The sequence below is a fragment of the Sceloporus occidentalis genome, unplaced genomic scaffold, assembly GCF_023333645.1.
Source record: "Sceloporus occidentalis isolate IW3139 unplaced genomic scaffold, rSceOcc1.0.p SCAF_5, whole genome shotgun sequence".
NCBI classification, from domain to species: Eukaryota; Metazoa; Chordata; class Lepidosauria; order Squamata; family Phrynosomatidae; genus Sceloporus; species Sceloporus occidentalis.
In genome coordinates this window covers 133,199,992-133,217,282 of record NW_028316985.1, presented here as the reverse complement: position 1 = coordinate 133,217,282, position 17,291 = coordinate 133,199,992, and the positions used below count along the sequence as shown (strand labels likewise).

Sequence of the window (17,291 nt, the reverse complement as noted above, 5' to 3'; positions counted from 1 at the left end):
AGTATCTGTGATAGTATATGGTATATCACAGGGTGCCAGAGCAAGTGGGGGAAGAATCAACAGGAATCGAATATACACATGCATAATGCCCATGAGTGAATGGAAAGTGCCTTTAAATTGTGGAAGGAGCAGTTGGAAACCAAACATAGGTGTGTGTATATATGTCTTGGGCCTGTGATGGGGAATCACTATCTCCTAAATGCAACTTAAGTAGATCCATTGAATGGTTTGCCAACACTTATATAAATCCCATCGATCTGATGGGCCATCTTTAGTTGGACTAGCAGTTGGATTTAAATCCATATATTTTAATGCACACACTTTTTTTTTACATACATTTGCATGTTTGTTTACTTTCATTCAAAAGGTATACACTGTTAGAAACGAGCACAAACTGAAAAATGAAATCTCTACAAATTCCAGGGATTGAACTGGAAAGAGATTTGTCGAATTGTGTTGGCTTTAGCTGGCCTCTCTTGATAAAGACAGCATACATCTCTGGCTGTACTCCAGAATTACACACACAGGCATCTTTGAGCTGCTTGTTTACTGCTCTGGATTTAACTATGTATACCTAGGCCCAAAGTAGCCAGTTACTGCTGTCAGCTCTGACAACAATAATCACATTTTGTGGAGACACCACTACTCTAAGTTGGGCCCCTTAAGTGAGTAGCCTTGCACACCTGTCTTTGCATGATGGTAATTTAGATCTGGCTTGGAGAGGAGCCACAAACAGAGAGCACCTCAGAATTCTTAGATTATCTTTTCCTAATTGATTTTCCCAGCTTTCAGTCTGTTTGGGCCTGTTTCTTTTTATATACACTGTGGTCTAGGGCAGTGGGGGACCAGCAATTATTATTTTTCAGCGTGCCAGGCACTGGCACTAAATTTGTGCCCACCAGGTATAAATGTTTATTTCTTTCCTGAGAATTTGCCAGGGACCAGCACTGGGCCAGAGATTACTACTTTGAGTAGCACTACTCTAGGATATCTTACACATCAATCTTTTTGTTTGTTTGTTTAATAACAGAAAGCAACATGTGTGAAAGTGTGGCATACAAGCCACTATTGCCCAAGTAATTATTTTTGTTGGCTGATTTCTTTACTCATTAATCTTATGAGTATTGTCTTCTTTGAGTCCATCTAAGCCCACGGATCTTGATAAGAACAATGTTTTTGAAGAGAAAGAATTCTATCAGGGTTCTAAGCATCTTATATATTGACTGTGTTCTGTGTGTATTGATGACAGTTTTATTTATTTCTGGTTATTGAGAGTACTGAACTATCTCTTTTTATACAATAGGTGCATTGGCTGGCTTGATAGATATTGCTGCAGACTGGATGACTGATTTAAAGGAGGGTATTTGTCTCAGTGCCCTGTGGTTCAACCATGAGCAGTGTTGCTGGGCATCAAACGAAACAACATTTGAAGAACGAGACAAATGTCCACTATGGAAAACTTGGGCAGAACTAATAATTGGTCAAGCAGAAGTAAGTGAGGCTCTTAGATTGAAATCAGTTTCTCACTGACCATATCCTATGAAATAGATACAGTACAGCCTGGCCCTCATTCTAATAGTCTGTGCTCCTTCTTTGCCGAGCTTTCTCACCTTTCCTTTCCCCACAATGATTCTACGATGAAGGAAGAAAATGATGCCTTTCTGCATTGCCCTTGTGTGGAATGAGAAAGGGATAGCTGAAGAGAGAACATGGGGGCAGGGGGAAAGAGAAAGACAGAGAGATGATTGCTTTGGTTCCACACTTGGGCCATGCCCTCCTCTGGCATAACAGAAGTGTTATGCAAAAACATATGGCCCTGAGCTGGAAAAAAAATTCCTCCCTTATCATAGAGGAAGACTATTCACAATTTATTAGATCCTATTTAATGGCTTATAAAGTAGACTCAGCAGTCCAGCTCTTGCTGTACTAAAGGAGATCTACAGCTTCATTCCATTTCCCCTTAAAATAAAATGTGGCTGTGTAGGTACTTTCCTTCTTCCATTAGTTCTGTTCATTTCTATTGTTACTCTTCTGCATACTGAGTGCTGTTTATGGTTGTATGTGTAGGGAGATAACATTTGACTTCTTAGACTAGAGTGCTGATCCAGTGGCATCCCTAGGGTTGGTGTCACCTGGTGCTTTCACTTGTGAGGTCTGCCGGAGCACATGTGCATGGCCAAATATGCCCCTGCAGAGCCCCAGGGAGCAGCCGCTCTGCCCTGTAAAGGGCCGGGAAGCAGCCGTGCAGCCCCGAAGAAGATGAGGAGCAGCCGCACGGTCCCAGAGAAGGTGGGGGAAGCAGCTGCGCGGCCTCAGAAAGGGCCGGGGATATACCAGGTGTCACTTCCCTCTTCTGGGGTGTCTCCCAGTGCAGTCCACGCACCATTGACACTACTGCTCATCCATAGGGTTTGACAATAACTGATTCATGTAACCCTTTAAACAGTTTTTTTTTTAAAAATCAAGAAAAATAGCTGTTTGGCTGGTTTCCTGTTGCACACATACACATGTAAGTTTCCCTAACATGTGTTTACATTCGGCCCTTCTTATACACTGATTTTTTATACATGGATTCAAGTATCCATGGTTTGAAAATGCTCCAAAAAAGTATACATTTCAAATATCAAACCGTGATTTTCCATTTTGTATAAGGGACACCATTTTTGCTATGTCATTATATTTAATGGGATTTGAGCATACACAGATTTTGCTATACACGGGGGATCTTGAAACCAAACCCCAGCGTATAACAAGGGTCCACTGTATATCCTTTTTTGGGTGCTACAGAGCTTGGGATTCACTCCCTCCTTTCACAGTCTTACTGAACACTCTCTGAAGCCCACTTTCACTGCCATTTTACTTCATGGGGAAATTGGCCTGATCACAGATGCATCTGGCTATGTCCTTGTATCCATATGCAAAATAATGTCATCAGTGCTGAGATCCACTTGGGTCCTCAGAAGACTACAGTGCTACTATAATCACTCCACATCTGGCTGCGAGGTTGTTGCCTGCTCCTCATAAACCATGGAATAGTTGCGTGGGAGGTTTCAAAAGCTCTTTAGTATGACAGGAGATGGTATGGCATAGCCTGCTGTGCTGCACTGAGCCACACAGGACTGCAGCCTTTTTGTTTGAAAGTTTAATCTAATCTTCACTGAAATATTTGCTAACAGTTATATTATCATTTCTCCCCTAGGGACCAGGTTCCTACATAATGAACTACATCATGTATATTTTTTGGGCTTTGAGCTTTGCTTTCCTAGCAGTGTCTCTCGTGAAGGTGTTTGCTCCTTATGCTTGTGGCTCCGGGATTCCAGAGGTAAAGTTTACATTATATGTTTTTACTTGGTAAACAGTGAAATACAAAACAAATTGATTAAAGTAAATATAATGTGTTGTGACAACTTACATTTTGCTTATGCCACTGTTAAGATTAATATGTTTTATTAGTTTTAGAGTACATTGTATATACAGTCCAGAGAAAGCACTAGAAACTGTTAGTGTTTAATTGTTTTCTTACCATAGCACAGTTGAAATAGCCAAAAAGCCCAATGGGAGAGTGTAATATAGGACTGGCTATAAACGAGAGACTAAAGAGTTCCTTGAGTGTACTTCATTGGTTGAATTTAATATTTAATTTTATTAAATTAGATACATTGACAGCTTGAATTGGTGTGCTACATTAGAAAAATAATGATGATAATTCATATCATGGTATTGCATTATTAGAGAGACAGTGTGGTGTAGTGGTTTGAGTGCCAGACTACAACTCTGGAGACTAGGGTTTGAATCTCTTCTCAGCCATGAAAACCCATTGGGTGATTGTGGGCAACTCACGCTCTCTCAGGCCCAGTGAAAGGCAAGGGGAAACCCCCTCTGAACAAATCTTGCCAAGAAAATCTGGTGATAGGTTTCCCATAGGGTTGCCGTATGTTAGAAACATCTTGAAGGCATCCAACAAAATTGCATTATTACCAATCCAAACAATTGGCATTATATAGTCCCACAGCCTAAATAGTTTTTTAACAACCACAGCTGAGAATTTACCAATTTACTTTCTTTGTACTGTCAGATGTGTAGGGTAAATTCTGAGAGCTTTACTGAGACATTTGTTCAGAATGTTCATGAAACGTCTGCATGCTTTTAAAAATATATTATTTCCTTTCTGTTCTAGATCAAAACTATATTGAGTGGCTTCATTATTAGAGGATACTTGGGAAAGTGGACCTTGATGATAAAAACAATCACTTTAGTCTTGGCTGTTGCCTCAGGATTGAGTTTAGGAAAAGAAGGCCCTCTCGTACATGTTGCCTGTTGCTGTGGAAACATCTTTTCCTACCTCTTTCCAAAGTACAGCACAAATGAAGCCAAAAAAAGGGAGGTGGGTTCTCTTCTTAAAATTATAAATGATTTGTATTTCTCATAAGTTATATGACAACAGAAACAAGTTTATATTAATGCAGTGAAGATAACAATTTTTTTTGGAAGGAGAACAAGAAATAATTTCTATTTTCCTAATAGAACAGGATAGTAAACAATAGAGGATTATGAAAGAAGATTAATTTTGGAAGTGCCTGTTTTGACATAAATCAAGAAGTTATCTAGAATTGTTCTGTGCTCTCACATATATAGTATATTAGTTATATAAATGAAGGTCCTAGGTTTCTGCTGTACTGTGCAGTAGTAGCAAGAGCACAGGAGCAGCCTAGGTGTCTCAGTATAAGGGGACCTCCTCATTCCTATGCCACAGTGTAGACCAACGCTGTTCTGATTTTAAAGAGAAAGCCCACAATTATTGATACAAAGTGGAGTGTACATTTGTTTCTAGCCTTTTGATATTGCTGGAATAAATTTATTCCAGAAAAAAACTTGTATGGAAACTGTTCAGGAAGGTTTACTGGGACACAGTAAGACAGTTGTACCATACTTTCATGTGCATCTACTGTAACCTTAGGTGCATCTAAAATTAGACACTCAGATTCTGTTATGGCAGTTTCCCCCTCACTGAAATACATACAGTCCTTGTGTAAACTAGATAATAGAGATTTTCAGTTTGTTCTTAGATAAAAGGGATGGACAACTTCAGTAGCAATGAGGCCAGTTTGCTACTCCTATAATCCTGCAGTGCCTGCCCAGACTGCCAAAACCACAAAAATCTCAGAAGCGTCTATAAGTCCTCTTTGGTTTTGAAAAATGTATATGAACGTGTGTGTGTGTGTGTGTGTGTGAGAGAGAGAGAGAGAGAGAGAGAGAGGTAAACAGTGCAAAGGACTACTACAACCATTTTAGAAGCTTCCAGGAGTATTAATTCACCTTTTTTGCCAGAAAAAGGGCAATCCATGGGCTTCAAGAGCCTTACAGCACTGCCATTTGTTCACTTCAGTATTTAACTCTTTGTTTATACCCTTTTGAATTACAGTATATATGAATTCTAGGATTGTTTTTAGATTGCTTTGAGGAATTTTTAAAGAGTTTTTTTAATGTGCTTAAAATGCTTTTGTCTTTTAATTTAATTTAATTTTGTTTTTTATTTTTTCATACCCTCAGGAGTCCTTGTGTGTTGGGAAGCAATACAGAAATACTTCAAATAAACAAATATATTAAGTCTTGGTAGTTGCAACTTTTGGATGCTTAGCCAGTTTCAGTTTCCTTCAAAAAGGCAATGGTCTTCAAAGTTATACATTAAGAACATTTCACTTAGTTCCACTAGGCCTTTGGAGGTTAAATTTTGGAGGCTGATTATCGAGTTTGTTGTCTGTGTATCCTAGTGTTTATTAATATGTCCTGTCAATGTGTTTTTTTCATTTAAAATTTAAAAAAACCCAATGCTCACTTAAACCTATGTGACCCTTTCTATAGGTATTATCAGCTGCTTCAGCTGCTGGAGTATCAGTAGCCTTTGGTGCCCCCATTGGTGGAGTCCTTTTCAGCCTAGAAGAAGTAGGTATAAGCATGCTAAAAATGCTTTAAAAAATAAATCTGTATTCTTACATGTCCACTTGAATTCTGCTGTCCACATATTTTGGAGATTTAAACTTATCACAGCTTAGTAGATATGAAAGGCTGGGGATGTTTAGCTTGGAGAAGAGAAGGTTAAGAGGTGATATGATAGCCCTGTTTAAATATTTGAAGGGATGTCATATTGAGGAGGGAGCAAGCATGTTTTCTGCTGCTCCAGAGAACAGGACCCAGAACAATGGATGAAAGCTACAGGAAAAGAGATTCCACCTCAACATTAGGAAGAACTTCCTGACAGTAAGGGCTGTTCGACAGTGGAACACACTCCCCCTCCCATGGCAGGGGGTTGGACTGGATGGCCCTTGCGGTCTCTTCCAACTCTATGATTCTATGAAAGGCTATCTGCTGGTAAAGAAGGGTCACTGTTTATAGTTCATTGCAAATAAGTTGTCAAGACCTTACTAACAAAAAAATATATATTACTAGTTCATCTGCCCAACATAGCATTATTAATTATTTGGGCATGTGGACACAGTGGAAAAAAATCTTTGATTATATAAAAACTTCTTTGCCTAGTCACCTAGGGATAAATTCTATTTGCTCAAAGAAAGTCAGCATCATGGGTATAGTGCTTAAATTGTTAGATGCTGCTCAGAACTTTCTCTGCATGTAATCCTTCCATTTTTACTTTCATCCCTGAAGCTCAGATGTTGCTGGCAGCATTTGGTGAGAACTTGATTGTGATAATTTCATCCAAATACTGAAGGCTAATTCACACAGATTTGTGGGAAAGCATGTGGACTGAGTAGATCTAGGCTGAATCTGGCAGATAATCATGTGATTATTTCACATTTTTAAAGTTTGGTTCATATGTACTGTAATAGCACTGAACTTCTTTCTAGAATGTGGTAGATATTGGTTGTATTATGACCATGTGTCAGCTGACATACTGTGAAGAAACTTGGACTGTGCCTGACATGCTTGGTTTTGAAAAATTTCTTGATTTTGATAACTCAAAGAATCAATTAAAGTGTGGCTCTAGTTTTAAAATCCCTTAATGTTAATAATTTTCTTCATGTTTCAAGTTAAGTCTGGGATTTTACAATCTAGTGGTTCCAAAATGCAAAGTGACATTCAAAAGTTACATTACTTATTTTGTCAATATGAATGCTCACTTAACTATTGTAAACTGGAATGAAAACAAATTTCCACTGTAAACCCATTCTCTTTTTGTTTCTTGTATAGGTCAGTTATTATTTTCCACTGAAAACTTTGTGGAGATCGTTTTTTGCTGCTTTGGTGGCTGCCTTTGTTTTGAGATCAATCAATCCTTTCGGTAACAGTCGGCTTGTTCTTTTCTATGTGGAATACCATACTCCATGGTACCTGTTTGAACTGTTACCATTTATTCTTCTGGGTGTGTTTGGCGGGCTATGGGGAGCGTTTTTCATTCGTGCAAACATTGCTTGGTGCCGCCGACGCAAATCAACCAAATTTGGAAAGTTCCCAGTTCTGGAGGTCATTATTGTAGCAGCAATAACGGCTGTCATTGCTTTTCCAAATCCATACACCAGAGTCAACACCAGTGAGCTTATTAAAGAACTCTTCACAGACTGTGGCCCCTTGGAATCCTCCTCTCTTTGTGATTACAGAAATGACATGAATAATAGTAAAATAGTAGATGATATTCCTGACCGTCCAGCAGGCACTGGAGTGTATTCAGCTATATGGCAGCTGTGCTTAGCCCTTATATTTAAGATTATAATGACAGTTTTCACCTTTGGCATCAAGGTAAGATATCATACAATGCTTGTCTGGTTATTGTTCTTTTCTCCTCCCCATTTCTGTGTTCCTGTTGAAATCTCTTCTTGCAGTTCTGGACATGCTTTCTTGGCAGTAAGTCCCATTGAACTCAATGGGATCTACCTATATGTAGACGTGAACAAAATTGCATTATCACTGCATATACGTAGAATATTAAACCATTCTCTGAGCTGGCACCCTCCAGATATGATGTAGTGTATGCACCTGTCTCCTGAGATAGCCGTTTTGGATAATGGGAGTTACAGTCCATGACATCTGGGGATATCGGTTGGGGAAGACTAGCTTACAGTTTAAAAGAATGGGAAGAGCAGTATGAAGATAAAGTTTTAATAAATGCTGCTTCCATTTCTGCTTCTCTTTAGGGTTGAAAAAATGTCCTTAGGCTTTCACTTCCTGTTACTTATTAACCAGCTCTTTTGTAATGGACTGCATGTGACTCTTGGTAAAATAGGCATCAAGGTTACTCTGTTATGGATGTTAAATAATGACTTGTTGATTATTTCACCAGAAATCATTTCTCAAAAGTTTTCAAGATGGAGACTTCAAATAAGGAAAACAATCCCTACTGTGTTCTCTTTTATCATAAATTATTTGGAAAGCTTGATTTCTGACTGTATTTACTATTATGAATTGTCAAACTATAGCAAGAGTTGATGCAGGAATTATCTCTCTCGGCTTTAGTAAAATGTTTAATAAGATTTTTTGAAAGCAGTTAATGTTGGATTTTTGAAAGTCTGGCAGATGAATGGATGATCATTGGCCATGAATCCTAAAATTATATCCTTTAGGCAACTAATTCTGATTTGGATCTTGGGTTGTTTTTAGAGTGGTTAAATTAGAGAGAGAACAGGATCCCCATACCCTTAACAGAAGGTTTGCAACTGTGGATTTCCAGATATTTGTGCAAAACCACTCAAAATATCTCACTATTGACTGTGCTGGGTAAGATTGATGGGATTGTAGCCCCAAAATATCTGGGGCCCCAACAGTTGCCTACTCTTGCCTTAGTGGTAGAGAATTTCAGAACTTATATCTTGCATGCAGACTACACGATTATTAAAGATACAGGAGCCCTATCTTCTGTACAGTTTCTTTGTGATTATAGAATATATCATGGGTGTTAGCATCTAAGAACATGGAAAAATGCACAGTCAGGGCAGAGTTAATGTAATGTTAGATGTGTCTTTAACAAAATAGTTCAAATTCAGGTGTTTTGTTGTTGCTTTTGTTTTTGTGGTATTTGAAAATAAAAATCTTCAGTTGAAATACTATTTCCATCTGTGAAAGCCTGTGTGGCAAATCCTGTTACGATGACATGCTAGCTCTGTTATGGTTTAATAACAAAGAAAATATGAAGCAAGAACAGCTTACTGGAGCCCTGGCAGATAGCTGTTGGTGGAATGGAGATAAGATATGTGTATCTATAAAGAAGTTGTGCTCATCTCTATCTCTGTTCTGAGTGCTTTAAATGACAGTGCCAGTGATGTTGCTGGGTCTCCTGACTTGGTAAAGAGCTCTGCCCAGCTGCAGTGGTTCTCTGCCTGAACTGAATATGTCAGGCTCTGCTGCCTAGAAATGTAAGTTCAGATGGACTGTACCTGTTTTAGCAGGGCCTGGCCTGAGTGTGTATCCCACCCTTAAGCAGGTGGTGTTTCCCAGACATTCCTGGAGCCTTGGTTAGAGAGAATGCTAGGAAATGTTTTTCACACTTTCTCAATTAAACTTTCCATCAGGAGAAAGTGGAGAAGAGGCAGTGGAACACATAGGTTAGAATCCTGTTGGTGCACTATGTTAGTGGAATGGTCTGTTATGCTAGTTTACCAATGTTGCCCATTGGCCAGAAAAGAAGACAGCGAGGCAGATTTTTTGTGGTCCTTGTCAGAAATAGGAAGGCTGCTTGTTCCAAACAGCCTGTTTCTCCACTGCTGGCTTCTGGGGGATGGGATGGGGAGCTAAAAGTATTGTGAAAAGGCTTACTTGCAAGATTGTCTGAGTCTCAGGAAAGGTGATGTCAGCCTTCTCAGAGTGCTTTTAACTCCAAGAACACCTCCAGAAGGCCAACATTGGTGAAAAGGGGCATTTGGCACCAAGGGTGGCACTATCCTGAAACCAATCAGGATTTCAACTAAACCTTGGATGGGCCTGTGGGTCTAGAATCTTGTATGCAGACAAATACTCCACAAATATATTTTAAAGATTTCCTCTACAATGTTTTTCTCTTAGGTCCCATCAGGTTTATTCATACCAAGTATGGCGATTGGAGCAATAGCTGGGAGAATTGTGGGGATTGCTGTGGAGCAACTTGCTTACTATCACCATGATTGGTTTATCTTCAAGGAATGGTGTGAAGTTGGAGCAGACTGTATAACACCAGGCCTCTATGCTATGGTTGGTGCTGCTGCATGCTTAGGTAACTAAATCATACCACAGCAGATTAAAAGGAATGAGTTCCTTGTTAAGTTGTTTCAATGGATATGTTTGTAGAGGATTAAAAACAAAATAAATGGAGATGTTCAATGCTTGTGTGGGGAAAGGATGTACAAAAAGTTTTTTTTAAAAAAATACTGTTGCTCCCCCTATCCATGGGGGATACATTCTAAATCCCCAGTGGATGCCTTATCCCACAGATAATACCAAACCCTATACGAGTAATGTTTTTGAACTTCAATTAATCGTGGCTAACTGGAACTAAAACAAATGGGTTCTTGAACAGATCAGACCAAAGCTGTTTTTGGAATCTAAGATGATCAAGTTAAGATTATCGTATTCTGGCCACATAATGATAAGGCAAGGATCACTATAAAAAACTATAATGCTAGGAAAAGTAGAGGGTGGAAGGAAGAGAGGAAGACCACAAACCAGATGGATAGATTCGATCAGGCGGGTAATGGGCAAGGGCTTCCAGGATCTGGGCAAGGCAGTGGAAGATAGGGATTCTTGGAGATATCTTATCCATAAAGTTGCCATGAGTTGGAACCGACTCGAGGGCAGCTAACAACAACAACAACAACAACTGAAACCATGCAGAGCAAAACCATGGGGGCGGGGACAATTCGTTCTGTAATATTTTCAAACTGTTGCTGACCACAGGTAACTTGAACTACTGAAAGCAAAATTGTGGATAAGGGTGGACTGCTACATTATTGAAAAGGTGTAATGACTAAAGCCACAGTGACAGTGCACTTACCGTATGTACATGCAGTGATGAATCGTTCTGGTTTTTTGTTTTGTATTTTTTCCCCATAATCTATGCCCACATCTATGGATCTGTTTTAAATATGACATGGCTTAGAGGGGATTTAGTATGAATTGGGATTAGTACTGATACAAAGGAAGCTGGTTTGTATTCACAGACATCGTTGCTTCTTATGCTGTTAGCACTGCTTTTTGAATACCGTATAATGTAAACATATATCCAGGTATTCCCTGCATTGAGACTTAAGTGCAATCCTATACACTTTTGCTAAAAGAAAGTGCTTTGGACATTCATGAGAACACTTGACAAATGTGTATAGGATTGTAACATAATTATGGTTTTAGGATTGTCTACATCCAGCAATTAAAAAAATCCATTTAATTTTTTGGAACTCATTTTATTATTCCATTTATTAGTATTAAACTTTTTCTCCTCCCATTGTTATGATAAAGGCTTGTGCTGATTGGTTTATTATCTGGCTATATCTCAATAACCAGAGAACACCACATTTACCCGTTCTTCACAAGAACATACTGATAAGCATACATTCCTTTGTCTTTCAGGTGGTGTGACAAGGATGACAGTATCTCTGGTGGTTATTGTCTTTGAGTTAACAGGTGGACTGGAATACATTGTGCCACTTATGGCTGCAGTAATGACAAGCAAGTGGGTAGGAGATGCTTTTGGCAGAGAAGGTATCTATGAAGCCCACATTCGTCTGAATGGATATCCATTCTTGGATGCCAAGGAAGAATTTACTCACACAACACTGGCCGCTGATGTCATGAGACCTCGAAGAAACGAAGCACCCCTGGCAGTACTAACACAAGATAACATGACAGTGGATGATATAGAAAATTTGATAAATGAAACAAGCTATAATGGTTTCCCTGTTATTATGTCAAAAGAGTCCCAAAGGCTAGTGGGATTTGCTTTGAGGAGAGATTTGACTATTGCAATAGGTAAGTTTTTGTTTGTATGTTTGTTTGTTTTTAGTATTCTGAGAATCTGTGTCTTTGTCTTTATGCTAATGTTTTTGAAAGTAAAGAATAGCAAAGAATCTTAAGCATTACATGAATGTGATGCTAGGGACATGGTATTTGAAAAGCAGATGTGGCCTCACCTATTTTATAGGTTGTTTTTGTATTTGTGTTTCTCATTTCCTCATAAAATTGAGACGTATGATGAGCCTTTTTTGCACTTTAACTGGAGCAGTGTAATTCATCTTCCTTTATGGGAACAAAAAGTCATTTCTCTTTTAGAAGGTTTTTCAAATTAACTTTAATAGATTTCATACTTGCTTCTGGTTTGATGTTTAATATATATTCTGTTAATTAGTATTTATAAGGTGATTTTTAAATTGGATACTTATTTTTAGTATTTCATGATAAACTGCTTTAGAGACTAAGTTTGAAAGCAGACCACAAAGATGATGAGGGTGTTTCTAAAATCAGCATACTCTTTCTAAAAGAGAAAATTAATGTTTGGAGTGATAAAATCATGTAAGTCCTTTTCTTAAAATTAAGAAGTGGCTTGAATGTACAGTACACTGTGAGTCATATTCCTTTACTTATTCTTTTCCTTGTCTTGACTACAGAAAGTGCCAGAAAGAAGCAAGAAGGCATTGTTGGTAGTTCCAGGGTCTGTTTTGCCCAGCATACTCCTTCACTTCCTGCAGAAAGCCCTCGACCCTTGAAGCTTAGAAGCATTCTTGACATGAGCCCTTTTACTGTAACAGATCACACACCAATGGAGATAGTGGTGGATATTTTCCGCAAACTTGGCCTAAGGCAGTGCCTTGTAACACACAATGGGTGAGTCCAAAGATGAAAAACTATTTGAGAATGTTTGCTTATTTTCTTTTGTTTAGCAATTACTTCAAAAATCTAGCATCCTAAAGCTTGATAAAAGTATTAAACATGAGGCCACAGCCACAGCACAGTAGGGTGTTGACTAGAAGTCCCCCTGTTTTTATACTTCTTCTCCCCAAACATAGGTTTATTTTTCTGTGAGAACATAGCCCTTTGTGGACTTCCCACCAGGTCAATTTCTTGTAGCCTAATTTCAAATAAGTATTAGGAATTATCTTTGGAAATTTTGTTTTATTAAAATATATTTTCCTCTCTTTGTTTTTCCTCATAATAACAATTCCAGCTATATTAAGAATTAGCATTTCTTTATATTAGTCAAATATCTACAGACATCATATGGAGTGGATTAAATATCCAATGTTTAAAGTAAAAGTATCCATACAACTAACTGCCCCATTTCTCATTATCTCTGTATTTTTCTTGGAGATACTGATGTGTAGTGCCCCCTCCTATATGATTTCAGGGGGTACTTGTGTATAAAATGTCTTTAGAGCATGGGCAAAACACATGCCTCCTGATGTTGTTGGATTGCAGCTTCCATTAAACCCAATAGCTTCACTAGCTGGGGTGTCACCTTCCACACCAGGTGTCACCCGGGAAGGGCATTCATTTGCCTCTTCTTTTGCTCTGTCGCTGGGCTTCCTCCCAAGAATGAAGGTACACACAAGTTTTGTACCTGGCTTTTTTCTTCGTCTTTCCTTTTTTGAAGAGTTTTATTCTCATTAGTTAATTGCATACCATTATGTGGACACTGATGAGTGAGTGAGGAACTAAATGTTACAAGGTAGATAGAGCTTCTCCTAAAAGCAGAAACTCCCTGTTGACTTTCCCCTTCACATCTGTAACATCTAGTTTAACTTCCTGCCAATAGCATTGCCCTGCTTCTGTTTTACATCATAAGGTTGAAATTCATGAGCATCCTCAACTTGATCTGTGAATCAGTTGTACTCCAGAGCTGGTTCAGCTTGGCAGGTATTACTTTGTGGCACTCTAGTCTTCTCATAGAAGTGACATATTCATGAGAGCAGAATGCAATTTAAAAGATGGGGCTTGTGGGACTTTGCAGTTCAGCTTCTGTGAAGTGGGAGCACTCCAAAACAGAAACTACTTCCTCATAGAATTGGAGATGTATTTGCATGTGTTCCCACTTCTCATATGACACATGCAAGCGACATACAGGAAACTCTTGTGTACTGGATCAGACCACAGATGCATCTGTCAGTATTGTTCACACTGACTGGCACCGGATTTCTAGAGCTTCAAACAGATTTTCTCAGTCCTGTCTGGAAATGCAGGGAACTGAACCTGGAAACTTCCATGTGAACTATGTGCATGAATATGACAGAAATAACAATGATAAAGACATCTATTTTTCTTTGTAAATTATTTATGATTTGAGACTGAGATTGCACATTAGAATTTAGAGACCAAAAAAGAAAAGAATTTAGGGATATGTCATCCCTATATCTTCTTGTAGGAAATTACTCAAATACAGTGCTTCATTTAGAGTGTAAAGAAAAAAATATCACAGTTAAACTGTTAAATGCTAGTAGTATTATGCATGACATTGTTGCTTTGTTGGGTATTTCATGTGAAATTATTTGACTGGCTTTTTTTCTCCAAACAAAGTCAAACTGCAATATATCTTATCTGCTTTATTTAAAAAAGCCAGCTTCTAAATACAGTGAGTATTGAATATGGTGTAGGATTCTAGAATGTAATTTTTTCTCATGAGACATCAAATTTGTTATTTATCACTTAAAGCACCTCTATCCAATAGTTAGTCCCTACTAGAGCAAACCCATTGAATCAGTAATTGATTCAGTGAATCCTCTGTGGTTGGAATAATAATTGAATTTATGCTATTGTAAAACCACCTCTGAGTACTCCTTGCCTCAGAAAACCCTATGAAATTCAAGTAGTTGCCATAAGTTGAAAGGCAACTTGAAGGCACACACACAGTAGTGGAGCTACAGTAGAATAAGATACATAACAATAGAACTTATCTGGTATTTTAGAAAGAACATGGATATATTAGAAAGTTTATTGCAATGATAGATTGCTTAATTCATTCTTATGAAACCTCTTAGAAGAAAAATGCTTGCTTTGTTAATCAGCTGGTCTGTATTTCCATGCTTGTTTTCTTGCTTAAGCTTGCTGTTGTTTCTTTGCATTTGATAACTTTATTTTATGATAACGTTTTCCTCAAAGCTTCAAGCTCTTATGGCTATGTGGAAAGATTGAAGATAGTCAGTTATCATTGCACTTGTTAATTTTAGAGGCAGACCCACATATAAGCAATATCATTTAGAAAGTGCTATGCATTTAGTTAGTTTTCAGGCTAATTCCAGACTAAATCCAATTTGGGATAGGCCCATTGAAATGAATATTAGTTGTTACTAAACTCTAGTCATGTCTGCCCTAAATGGTACTAATGTTGGGTTTAGCCCATCATCTCTTAAGATGCCATTATAGGAAAGAGATGGTAATCTCTGGGACATGTGGTTAATAACTCATACCATTTGAAGAGTATTTTTCTAAAAGCAGGTCAAGAAAATATTTGTTAATTTCTGGGCTTTAAAATTGTTTGCAAATTAGAAAAGGAAAGCACTTCCTTATTTCTGCAGTCTGACTTTAGGGAATTTTGCAAACTTTTTTTGGGGTGCTTTTTATTGAGACTGTATAAATTCAGTGTTTCATGAAATGGTTTTACATATTAGTTTCTAATATAGCATGTGACATCCTGAGGATTTTAGCTTTCATTTTCCTCAAAGTTTTAAGCTCTTATGGCTTATTGATGATTGACAAAGATTGCCGATACAAAACTGGTATGGCTACAGGTTTTCCTAAAACATCTAGAAGAAACTAAGCAGGGGGAGCAAGATGTTGGCACCTTGTATAATTCCTTGCCCATCCGCAGTTTCCTTCTTTCCCTGGATCGGTTCCTATAAGGCATTTATAACCTACTCTGCAATTTTCTAACTTCTCTTCACCCATCCTTATTTTTTAAAAAATAAACCAAAGTTAAGCATTATGGGTTTGATAAGCATATTTTAAATGCAGAATCCAGATTATTCAGAGACAGAATCAAGGCTGGATGGGGTGTGGGGAGCTGTGTTCATATAGAAAGTGCTTAAGGACTTTAAATATGATTAAAAGTGAAACAGAGAGAGGCTAAAAATGGAGACCTGATGTTTGTAAAAATCTAAAATTCACATTTCTAAGAGTAAAAGTTACACTTGTTCTTACATCTCATATTTAATTAGCAGAAGGGAATATAGAGATATGTTTGTTTCCCTTTTCTGTTCTAAATTTAATATGTATTTTAAGCCAACATGGTAGATTTTATATCTTTAAGAAAGAGATGCTTACTCTTAAATCATTTTCAGTTGACCTTTTCATTATTTGCATTTCTTCAGTCTGTTTTCATTTTACTTTCCCCCGCTAAATTTCTCTCATTATGATTGGAGCTCTTTTTTTCTTTTTCTTTTGGTTTGATTTCACACACAGTTATTAGCATAACATGATCTGTTTCAGGATTGTCTTGGGGATCATCACAAAGAAGAACATATTAGAGCATCTCGAGCAACTAAAGCAGCACGTCGAACCCTTGGTGATTAGATATATCAGATCTCCTCCTTAGACAATTTAGACATCAGGAAGCATGAAACTTGTGAATTGTTCAGTGTTCTTACAATATCTGAACAACAACATCCCGACATATATGAGGTTATATTAGAATACAGTTTGAATTTGAAAGATGAACAAAATGTCATTGTTGAAAATACACTAAATGAAGACACAATTAAAAGAGAATGTTATGAGAGCAAGTAGACAGAGATTTTAAAGAGAGAATTCCTCCTATTCCCAAATATATAAGAGTATATCTGGGCTTTTTTTCTCACACGTTTTGTGAAATTATATAAAATACATTTGTGCTAAAGTGCTGTGCATTTGGGGTTGCCATTTTAAACCGTTACAATTTAACATGAAAACCTCATTTTAGTTTTGACATCTAAATCAGAAGATATTATAGCATTAAATCTACTACTTTAGTTTCCTGGTCAGTTGCACAGTCACTTGTCTGAAGTGATTGCTGGAAATAACTTTTATTTCCTAATTAATATTATAATCTGTGATACTATCATCCATTGTCGGTCCTTTTGATATATTCCCTGCCACAGATTCTGGTTGCTGCTGTGCAGTAGTTGCTATTAAAACCCGCCTTCCAAGTTTAACTGCTTACATGCTAATTGAACTTGCATATTATTCTAATACTTCACAAATGTTTCATGCATCCTCTTTAAGAGAAAGTTACAGTCAAAACTACTAACCAGAATAACAAGGTCAGAAGCTCATTATTTCTTTCTGCCTCTCCTGTGATAATATCTTATAGGACAGCTTTGCTCCTTAGTGTACTGTAGTGTAAGATCTTGATC

At 37.7% G+C, this 17,291-nt stretch overlaps 1 protein-coding gene across 8 annotated transcripts in view; it reads left to right on the top strand.

Annotated features, from left to right (window-relative positions):
- The window catches only part of LOC149312843 (H(+)/Cl(-) exchange transporter 3), a 60,125-nt gene that overhangs the window by 36,140 nt on the left and 6,694 nt on the right, over window positions 1–17,291 (top strand). For 6 of the 8 annotated variants that reach the window (XM_089525496.1, XM_089525498.1, XM_089525500.1 and 3 more), the window contains 9 exons: window positions 1,304–1,491; window positions 3,200–3,322; window positions 4,178–4,384; window positions 5,863–5,943; window positions 7,207–7,752; window positions 10,009–10,195; window positions 11,545–11,943; window positions 12,579–12,795; window positions 16,390–16,465. In XM_089525496.1, coding sequence (XP_089381622.1) covers window positions 1,304–1,491; window positions 3,200–3,322; window positions 4,178–4,384; window positions 5,863–5,943; window positions 7,207–7,752; window positions 10,009–10,195; window positions 11,545–11,943; window positions 12,579–12,795; window positions 16,390–16,465 — 2,024 coding nt within the window. The remainder of the gene's footprint in view (window positions 1–1,303; window positions 1,492–3,199; window positions 3,323–4,177; window positions 4,385–5,862; window positions 5,944–7,206; window positions 7,753–10,008; window positions 10,196–11,544; window positions 11,944–12,578; window positions 12,796–16,389; window positions 16,466–17,291) is intronic. The other 2 variants (XM_089525501.1, XM_089525502.1) reach the window with 1 other exon arrangement.